Consider the following 11,372-nt stretch of genomic DNA (forward strand, 5'->3'; position numbering starts at 1 on the left):
AAGTTGGATAAAAAGCTCTTTGAACACGTGCGACACGCAAAAAAACATGCACGGAACAGCGAAAAGCGCTTCAATCCAATCTTCTAATTTAAAATATTTTCCCCTACAGAATTTTCCCTACACAGGTACCTTTTTTACCAGGACCTTTTTTTCCGGGGACATTTTTTTCCGTACCTTTTTTTCCAGGTACCTTTTTTTCCGGGACCTTTTTTTCCGTACCTTTTTTTCCGGGACCTTTTTTTCCTACAATCCTCGAATCGGCTAGCGGCGGACCTGGATCTTGATAGAGAATTAGTGATTTTTTTTAACAGCTTTACCCAATGCTTGTGTAGCCAGGTGAATCTGTTATTATTTCTGCATCTTTCTTTTTTTTTTCCCTGCATCTTTTTTGTGCTTACTTATTTTTTGCCCTTATGTTGATCTTCTGCTCTTCAGTTAGTATTTTGGATTGTCTGTATTCCTTCTTTTTTCTGCTTGCTTCAGTTTTCATTGCTTCATATTTTTATGGATCAGCTTTCAATTTTTGTCTTCTAATACGAGATCTTTCAGTACTAGTTAAAGGCATGGCTTATGCTTACCTTGTTTCAAGTTGCAAAAACTTTTACACAACAACTTTAATTTATACAATTGCTAAAATAAAGTTAACAATTTTAATTTAAAATATTTTTCTTAAAGCTAGGAGAAAGTAAACTTTGCATAATAAAATGAGAATATGCAAGTAAACAATAGACATGTGCTTAAAATATCCAAAACTGTTGCCACTTCTACAAACACAAATTAAAAGATATTTAAGTGTTGCCATATTATGCTATTTAAACTTTTATTTTAAATATTTTTTTACATTGGTAACTATTTTGTTACATCAGTTAGGTACTAATAAGCAGTCATGTCTGCAATGTTGCAGACATGACAAATTTAATTTTTTTAAAAATATTAAATAATAAAATCATCAATTTTTTTTTACTGATATAGATTAAGCATAGTAAATAAACAGAGGAAAAACTAATTTTTGGATTATAAACTTGTAAATAAAATCTGTATAAAAATAATTTGAAATTTTTTATAAAAAAAACTGCATTTTAAACCTATAAACACCTTTAATAATCTATCAAAGGCAAAAATGAAGTTTTTTTTAGCTCCTAAATTGTTTGAATCTAATATGGGTTTAAAAACTTCACGTTAAATTAAACATTTTGAATGGTTTAGTTACCTAAAAAACTGACTTTTTGTTTTTCATGTCTGCAACTTTCAAACTCATTTTGTAACATATTTCTTGAATTCTTTAAAAAAATATCAAATTTTAGTTAAAAAGAATTTTAAATTCATTAACTATGTTTAATTATCTTTAATTTGATATACAACACATTGTATCAAATAAAAATAAAAAATTTGACACATCAGGCTACAAATACTGTGGAATCGCCCAAATCAATTGTAGTATTTCTAACTTATTCAACATGAACTAACTGTAGTAAACTTTCATGAGTAAAACGTTCCGACTAGTGAAAACATATAAGAAAAATCGAAAAATACAATTTAAATTCCTTTTATTTGATTCTTGAAGTATATTAAGAAATAACTTGACAAGCAAGATTTATAATTATATAGTTTTGAGAAGAAAAAGAATCATGCTCACAATTAGTATTTTAGCCTAAGACCATGAGTAAAAACTTAACGATCACTAGTAGTTTTTAGAAATAAATGCAATAAAAAAAATACCATTACAACTACGAAGATTGTAAAAACACTTCTATTTGCAAATTTGCCATAACTTTTGGTGCCTTTTGTGAAGTTCAAAGACTCTAAAATTGAAAGACAATAATGGTAAAAGAGGATGCTGCGAAAATAAACCATGTCCTCGTGTGATGAAAGACTAGATTACAATGGTATAAAACCGACGCCTAACTTGGTCAAAAACGTCTAACGTTGTCATAGTTTCTTTTATGAAAACTAAAATATTAAAAGCAATTCAGAAAAACGACTCTTACACGAGCTTCTCAATTTCTTATATATTTTTTTTATCTTGACATCAATTGAAATACTAATTTCATACCTTACCACTTTTTTCTGATAATTATAAAATTGTCCTGTTTGTTGTGTTACTTCTTAACAATTTTAAAATTAATTATACAATATTTAAATCCTTTTTATTTTTCAAATTTTTTCACTGGCCACAATTTTTATCCAATTTATATTTGTTCATGCCGGCTGAGTGGTTAGCGTGCCTGGGTTACGGCCTGATTGCAGAGCCGATGGTCGTGGGTTCGAATCTCGCTCAGGGTATGGATGCTTCTTTCTCTCTCTGTGTTCTATGTCCTTTCTATTTGTGTGATTGAGTATTAACCCACCCTATAAGCGGGTTTGTGGTTGTGTGACGTGAGCTACGCATGCAAAAATTGAGATTATAAAAAAATACAAAGATGTATTCAAACATAAGGTTAGAGCATATTAAGAAAAACTTATTTAAATTACGCCAAATATATTTTTCCTAGATTGCACCTGGGAAATGCAAATTTGTGCAACTTTTTTATTGTCAATAACATCTAAAATGTTTTTATGAACGTAACACAATGCTACATGATTTAATCTCTTTTGGGTCATTGTTGATCTTAAATACATTTTTAATTTTCTTAAAGCATTGAAGCTTCTTTCGGCTTCACAAGACGAAGCGGGGCAAACTAAACGGAGTCTTACAAAATTTTCAACACTTTTAAATAAGCATCTAATTTCGTTGATTGTTGAAGAGGGTACTTTTTTCGCATCATCCAAGCAATTGACTTTAAAGTTTTTATGGAGAAGTTGGTGCTCAATTTTTAAGGCATCTGCGTCAGTTTTTGGATTACAATTTAAGCTTTCCGATTTTTATAACTTAAGCAGAACATTTTCCAACAAAATTTGTTTTTTTTTTTTTGTTTTTTTTTTTACACCTGGTTGATTTAAAATATGATTTTTTAGCCCACTAGGCATTTTCAACCAGGCATCGTTTTAAAGATTCTTTATTGAATCGTTAAATTAAAATACTTTAAATTTTGTTGATATTTTTAACATATTAAAAGATTTAGCCCCTGAGAGACAGTTGATTGATACATATTGATTGAAATAACAATATTATAAATTAAATAATTAAAACAATTAAAAATATGTAAACATTAAAACATATAAAGTATTAAAAATATATGAAGTATCATTTAACACATTTCATTTTAATGTATCACATATGTCCTCTTTTTCAAAAGTCTCAATTGAAAAGTAAGCAGAATTTATTTCTTTAAATAAATTGAAGTAAAAGTAAAGTTACTTAAATCTAATAGGTATAGTGTCTTAAAAATATAGTTTTATTTTGAAAATAACATTTTGTCTTAAAATTTTTGATGAGAGTGACATGAGATTTATAAATGCCTAATATTATGTCATGTAATCCTATGTGATAACAGAATCCCGAATGAGATAAATTTTTTTGGACATATTTTACATTTTAAATAGTTGTCGAACTTTTAAAGAAATATTATAAAGAATCATAAAACGTTTTTATAAAAAAAAACACGCACTTCTTCTTTACTATTAATTTGATTTGATCTGGATTTCTGACATGAAAGATACAACATTAATTGCAAAAAGAAAAAAAAAAAGACTATTCAAAGCAATTTTAAGTTTAGCATTTTTCTCATCTTTCTCTGGTTTAACTTATATGGTTTTAAAAATCTAAATTGTTGTGCTTAAAAAGGAAAATAAAGTTGATTGACAGAATTAGTATTCATATTTTTAAGAAATGATAAATTAGAATAATTGTGGTCGGAATCATTTTTAGCATATTTTTTTTGTATATTTACCTTATTATTATATTAAAGAAAAAAATCAGATAAGATGAGATCAGGGTGGCCATCCACCTGGAATTATCAGGGAATTTTTTTTATACTGGAAATATCAGGAAAATTTGGATAAAAACCTGGAAAAATCAGGGAATTTCAAAGAAAAGCTGGAAATTTTTTCTTTGAAATTATTTTTAATTTTATTAATTTAAATTATTTTCTAATTTTCTTAATTTAAATTATTTCATCCATTATACCCACTTTTTTTAAACGGAAATGTATCGCCAAACAGCTGAAATATCATCAAAATAGCGATATTTTGCTTGCATCAAAATTTGCTCCATTACAGCTCTGTTAAGCTAGACTGTCACATAAAATCCTCCCATGGTTGCTAAACAAATGCTGAAACCTTTGACCACTATGGGACTGTGCAATTTCGGAAAGATTCTGGTGGAGGTGGAAAAAGGGATTAGGATAGTAGCTTCTGTTTTTAAATTCTGTCCTTGGGCTGAATCCATTTATGGCTAAAGTTTGTTCCGATGCTTTGGTGGTAATTTTTTTTTCTTCCTATTTTGACAAAATGTTTTTGTATTTTTAACTTCATAAAATTCTCCAAAACTTAGTTGGTTATAATTTAATAATAATAGATTTTATATTGCACTCTTTTTCTGAAAGCTTTTCTACTCCCATTCAAAGAAATCTGTGAATTATTTTTTCTCAGCAAACCAACCAATCACACAATTTTTTACAATTGCTAACAGCAATGTTTGTCGATAAATCGTTACAATTGTTACATTAATGCTAATTTTTTCTATTTCATTTTAACCTTTTATAACATATTTTTAAAAAATTTTTTTTTTTTTTTTTTTTTTTTTTTTTTTTTTTTTTTTTTTTTTTTTAAGAACCAACTATATATATTAATATTTAATTTTACTCATTTGTAGGTCAATATATGATTTTTGATTCAAAATTTTGTACCAAAACATTTGAAAAATAAATAAAAAATCTTGCCAAATTGTCAAAATAAATTTCTTTTTTCAAGATGATATGTTAACAAAAATAACATTTTGAATGAAATATTTTATAATATAGACACTTTTCTTGTACACATCCTACACTTTATAAGAAAAAAGAAACAAAAACCTGGAAATTTGATATCTGATTTGAGTGGCCACCCTGGAGATATTTCGATCTTCTTGGATCACAATGTTCATTTTAGTAACCATAAAAACTTGACGTAAATTTACACAAAGAAATACAAAAGACAAAGACATACATCTGTTTTATTTTCTTTATACAGTGCATTTTTTTATGTGTTTTATTTTTTACTAATTTTCTTTAAATTTAATTTATATAATATAATAAATTTCACTATGTAAGAAAAAGAGAGTAAAAGTTATGGGAACAAAACAGAGATATTTTCTCAAAATAATGGACCCTGGCTTACCAATTATTGGGGGTGGGAGGTTCGGACCCCTATGGTTCCGACACCAGTGAGACAGCGAAGTGATAGTTTATTTATTGTACTTGGTGTTGTCGCCTGCTAGTCTTATTGCCTATATTTAATTAAGGCTTATTTAATTATTATTATTTTTTTTTTTTTTTGCCGGTGGCTGAGCGGTAGCGCTTCGCGCTGTTGTGCCACAGGTCCCTGGTTCGGGCCAGGCAAGGTTGTCTTAGCCTTTCGTCCCTTCAGTGGGTCGATAAATGAGTACCAAGCATGCTTGGGAACTAAACACTGGGGGTTCTGCGCTCGGCTGACCACCTGACCGGAACATCTGCTTCTGCACCCCAGAGCCCAAGGTCAAGAAAACTGAGATGTGCACAGTATGCCTTGGTCCTCAAGGGCTGTCCCGCCGCTGAGTTTAGTTTTAGTATTTAATTATTTTGTTTATTAAGTTAGAAACAATTATTTTGATTTACATTGCTGTAATTTTTGGCAAAGTTAATAAGAATATATTTTTGAAAAGCTTCATTATAACGTGACCCTTATAATGATGATAGTTATATAAAAAAATGTATGAATGATACCGTTCTCTTATATTTAAACCATCAAATAGATTAAAGTTAATATCATATTTTGTTAATTATAAATATATTGTATTTCTTAATTATTGTCCTTTTTTTAGGTGACAATGTATACTCAAAGTAGACTAGAAAATTTCAGGAATAAGGGCAGAGACACTGAGGTAAAAAAAAATATGTATTAATGAAATCAATATTTTATATTAAGTTTATTGTTTACTTTTAAAAAAATTTCTATTTTAGTTAATGGTTTGAGACATGTTGTGTCACATATTAACAAAATAGAGGGTTTAAATAACTTTAAAGTTGACAACGATATGATTAAAGTGGCGCTTGCAGCATTTTTAAAAATTATTCTGCTTGATTAGAGGTTGAAAAAGAAGAAAGCGAAAAGAATGGGAAGACACTGAAACTGAGGAAAGCAGATTGAAAGCTGCTGAAATTGATTCGCAAAAAAAATTTAAGGCTTCTCGTGATCTCTTTGCCACAGCTGAAAATAGTATGAAAGATGGGTTAAATAATATAGACGTGTCGATTATAGAAAGTGGACAGATCCTCTTATCTGAGGCTAAGTCGAGGATAGCAGAATATTTAACAGCATTGGAAGATAGTAAAAAGAAACTTAATTTGTTAATGCAGGGACCTTCAAAAGAGTGTAAAAAATAAGATATGTTATTCATGAACAAAATTAAAAATTCTTGTTATAAAATTCTTATTTTAATTCTTTTTATTAAATATGTTCCAAATCTTTGTTTCGCTGCTCCAAAATTGCTTTTTTGTTGCTCCAAAGATGCTCTAAGACCATGTTTTGACACTTTCTCTACTCTACTTAGTAACTGTACCTGTTTGCACCAACTGTTTTCACCAAGGGCTCTAAATATTTCTTAAGGGCCATTTACGTGCCGAAATCTATGTAGTTTTATATATAAAAAATTAGAAGTATATAGCAGGGTTCCCACGGTCCTTGAAAGTCCTTGAATTTTTTTTGTTGCTAAATTTAGGTCCTTGAAAGTGCTTGAAAAACGTCTTAGGTCCTTGAAAAACTCGATAGGTCCTTAAATTTGTCCAATACTGCCGGCGGCCCTTTTTATAAAACACCCGCGGATCTTTCTCGTTCTTTCTGTTTTGTTCCCGAGCTCTCTCACGTGGTTTTTAACGCCACCGTTTCTAACCGGGCCTAGCGTCTTGGTGTCTGCCAAGCGCGCGGAGCACAGCAGACAATCAATGCGTTCGGGGCGAGACTCCACTTCATCTTCTGTCGCATATGCTTAGATCTTCTTTTTTCTTATCGAAACTGGAATACTCTCGAATTTCGTAACAATATGTACCTTGTAGTTTTCAATAAATTTGCCGTTTTACCATCCGCACTTGTCCTTACGTTTGCGTCATTTCAAAACTTTATTGTAAAGCGTATTCGCAAAGGCACGGCTTCGTATTTGTGTTATGTAGTTTAGACTAGTTATGCCTGGGAAGTGCTATTTTAATCCCCAATGGATGGATAATCAAGCTTATAAAGAATGGATTTTATCGATGCCCGAAAAGAAGTTCAGAGCCAAGTGCCGATTATGCATGAAGGAGATCGATATCGCGAAAATGGAAGAATCTGCTCTGAAATCACACATGAAAGAAAGGTAAAACAAAAAAGCAGTCTCATGCCCTGAGTTCTCTTTTTCCAAAGACATCAACATCTAATTCATCTGGTGTAAATACTCCTTCAACATCGTGTGCCCCATGTGAAACAGAAACTTTAGTGGCCGAGGTAACATTGTCTTCTTATCTGGTCAAAAGGAATGTGCTTGATGCTGAAATTCTCTGGAGTCTGAAGTGCATCACTAGTAATTATTCATGTAACTCCTGTGAAGGGATTAGTAAATTGTTCTCCAAAATGTTTGCTGATAGCTGTATAGCGAGACAATTTTTTTGTAGTGCCACAAAGTGAGCCTATTTGGGCTCCTTTGGATTGGCACTATACTTCAAAGGGATTCTTATAAATGAGCTGAAGAATGTTGATTGCTACACTGTACTCTTTGATGAGACGTTAAATCAGTCTCTACAATCTAAGCAGATGGACATTATGGTAAGGAATTGATAATAAAGTTTGCACTAAGTATCTTACCTCCCAATTTATGGGTCATGGAACTGCAGAAAATATTTTGTCCTCTTTTTACAAATGCATGGATGATGGTTAAAAGCTCTCTAAAATACTTCAATTATCCATGGATGGACCCTATGTCAATTGGAAATTCTATTAGAAGCTTCAGTGTGAATTAAAAGAGAAATATTCCCACCAGGTCATATTCATTGGCAGTTGTGGATTACACATAACGAATAATGCTTTTAAACATGGTGAAAATGGGATATGTTCCTTCTAATTTTTATTTTCAGAAAGAATTGTTGCTGCATAACATTTAGAGAAGGTTGTGTAAATTATGGATGAATAATTTCAGAAACGATGTTTAATAGAGGAGAGGAGGGGGTTATGGAATAGTCATGGAATATGGAATACCTAAGATTTAGCTCTGTCTTTCATGCAGCCTTCACATGGAAATACACAGGATTAAAGGATTTCACCATTAACACCTCATTACCATTAGTTATAGATTGTGCTGAAAATGATTTTGTGAATTAATATGTAAAACCAGTAGGGTTGTTTTTAAAAAAATATAAATGGTAGTCCATAATACATGTACTCTCTTCTCTCTATATAGGCAAAGCATTTAGGTATTATATTTGATTTGAAATTAATTATTGCCACAACAAGCATTGTTGCTTCTAGTAAAATAGAAGAGAATAATTTTTAAAATTGGTCTTAGATTAAGGTCCTTGAAAATTTTGTAGAGGTCCTTGAAAAGTCCTTGAATTTCAATCTCATCATAGAGTGGGAACCCTGTATATGTATAGTTTTATACATTTCAAGAATGATTGCCTTTTCTTCAATATTTCCCTCAAGTTTTCTTAGTGTGGAATTTATTACATATAAATTTAGAAGCAACTAAAATTAAATTTTGAAGTAAAAATATGTAGTGGTTTGCCTTTACATTGTTAGGTTGGCTCTCAGTGATATCCCTAGAGTTATTGCTTGGTGCCTTTCTGTGATGTTTTTTTTCCCCTCCTGCCACCACCCAATCAGTGCCAGAATTTTGCTATTGTGTCTGGTGCTGTTACGGAAATCTACTCTAAGTAAAATATGACATTAAGTCAAGTAACAAAAATTTAATTTTGATTAAATGGTTCGTGTCTGGTATCTTTGATGTTGGGTGAATTAAAATACAGTAGGGAAACGATTATCCGGAACAATCGGGACCATCGCTATTCCGGATAACTGATTTTCCTGGTTTTCTGAATCGCTGCAAAAAGCCGTTTTTTTATTGTTAAACTCAACTAAAAAAAAAATATTTGGAAATAATCTTAAAAATAAGAAAAAGCAATGAAGTAATACACTAATGATTATTTCTAAAATGATGGTAAGGTAAACATCTTTAAAAAAAAAAAAAAAAAAAAAATCCTAAACTCTTATGTGGAATAAAAAAAAAAATTTTAAAAAAAATGGCGGAAAAAGTGTGTGGAATTTCGTTCTGGTTTTCTGATTTCCGGATAACGAGTTCTGTACTGTAGTATTCTATTTTATCTTTTAGTAAGAAAGAACTCTAATCGTTATAGTTAATGTTTTTTTTTTTTTTTTTTTTTTTTTTTAAATGTCTGAATTCTTATTCAAGAGTGCCACCCGGAAAAAAATTTCAAGGCAGAACTTTCATTTTTATAAATTAACCAGTCCTGTGTGAATTAGCAGAATATTTCAAAAATTTACATTGCTCTTTGCATGGGAATGGCCCACATATTATATCAATAATTCGAAATATTTTTTCTTAAAAGAAACATTTATTTTTCATTTAACTTGTTTATTTTTATTTTTTTCCTGCTAGGATGTCAAAAATAACAGCTAACTTCATATCTTTTTACCCTGATCGCTTAATTGCACCATTTAACTTTTCCTTGTAGCTATTCATACCTCTTATTTTTCACTTCATCATCCTTAATGCTTAGTCCTAAAAGTACAGATTCCAAAAATATTGAGGAAAAATGCTAACTCAGAAGATTCAGATTTAACAGTACAAACTTTGTTTATACAAACAGATTCAAAAGTTCTGTCAATCACATTCCCTCATTTTGTTGTAATACCATTCATGATCAATAGTTAAGGTTTTGCAATAATTATAAAAAAAATCTTCATAAGTTTAAATAAAATTTTATTGGCCAGAAAAGATGAAGTTTTTTAAAGGAGAAAAAAAAAATTTCAGATTTAATCTACGTAATAAATGATGGTACTTTTCCATTATACCGACGCCAAATCTTGCCAAGCAGACTTTCTGGCTGCAGCACACCGTCGCCGGAAAAAATCACATGAAGCAAACTTCATTGGCCGCTACACACAGCATACACGTAAAGTTAATAATTGGTTAAACACAGTTAATAAATGGTTAAAATATTTTATTTTGGAGATATAAACATTTTAACATTGCTTAAAACTGTTTCAAATGGGTCCTCTGTTATGTTCTAAACTTTCATCTTCCATCTTACTAGTGCAGTATTATTTCCATGAATCGGAATATATTATAGTTTCTTTTTTGATATTTTCCTACAATAAAATGTTCATGGATCTGTTTGGCACCCGCCCCCTAAGGAATTTCATCCCTTTTTTGTTTTGTAAACAAGCTTTTGTCCACTTCGACGATCATGCCAAGTCCTCCTATTTTCCGTTGCTCATGCTAATTCTTCACTCCATCAATAAATAAACGCCTCGAAAAGCTCAATATCGATGATTGAACCCTTTACAGATACTTCTTTTTCAGCGGCAAGATTAAAGGTTGCAGTGCCGTTAAATTTCATCTCTGATATACAATTTAATTTTGTGATTCTTATCACAAGTTTCGATTTCCTCTAAAACTCCTTTCTCTCAAAAGAATCTGACTCCTTCTTCCTCTGTTTTGGGCAAATCCCAAATTGTCATTGCATTTTCGTTAATTTTTTGTATTAAGAAAAAAAAAGTGACCTATAAAAAAAAATATTTGCAATTTACTTTGAAAATGTGGAGGCAAAAGGTTATCAGCGGCGATATTCCGTGGTGACTTTATCGCCAGTATAATGGAAAAGTATCTAAATGATAAATAAATGTTAATTTGAGGATGGAACTCAGTCCTGATCTTTTTGCAAAACTTGTTTCAATTCTCAGGACTAAAAAGTTATTCCCCAACCTACTTTTTTTTAACATGCAATTCAATTTCTTTTTCTGGCTCTTTATACATCAAGTAGGCATAAGAATATTTATATAATTTTGAACCTAATTGTTTCCTTTTTTATTACCACGTTTATATAAACTTGCCTTCGTGTATGTCTGTCCGGGTGGAATTTTGTAATCGATTTTAAATTAACTTCCTGACTAGCTACAAACTTCAAATTTGGCACATAGTTCAGAATTGGATGACAATGCATGAAAATGAAGAGAAAAAAGACATACAAAGTAAAATAAAATTAAAATTT

General features: G+C 30.5%; 2 protein-coding genes across 2 annotated transcripts in view; both read left to right on the plus strand.

Moving 5' to 3' along the window:
• LOC107437668 (uncharacterized) overlaps positions 1 to 11,372 on the plus strand; it is a gene marked incomplete in the record, with an annotated part of 82,797 nt that overhangs the window by 27,093 nt on the left and 44,332 nt on the right.
• The window catches only part of LOC122272605 (importin subunit alpha-1), a 19,009-nt gene continuing 13,537 nt past the window's right edge, over positions 5,901 to 11,372 (plus strand). Inside the window, exon 1 of the mRNA XM_043056467.2 lies at positions 5,901 to 5,998. Within this exon, the coding sequence (XP_042912401.2) occupies positions 5,945 to 5,998 (54 nt within the window). The 5' untranslated portion in view covers positions 5,901 to 5,944. The remainder of the gene's footprint in view (positions 5,999 to 11,372) is intronic.

The sequence above is a fragment of the Parasteatoda tepidariorum genome, chromosome 6 (genome assembly GCF_043381705.1).
Source record: "Parasteatoda tepidariorum isolate YZ-2023 chromosome 6, CAS_Ptep_4.0, whole genome shotgun sequence".
In the NCBI taxonomy this organism is placed as follows: domain Eukaryota; kingdom Metazoa; phylum Arthropoda; class Arachnida; order Araneae; family Theridiidae; genus Parasteatoda; species Parasteatoda tepidariorum.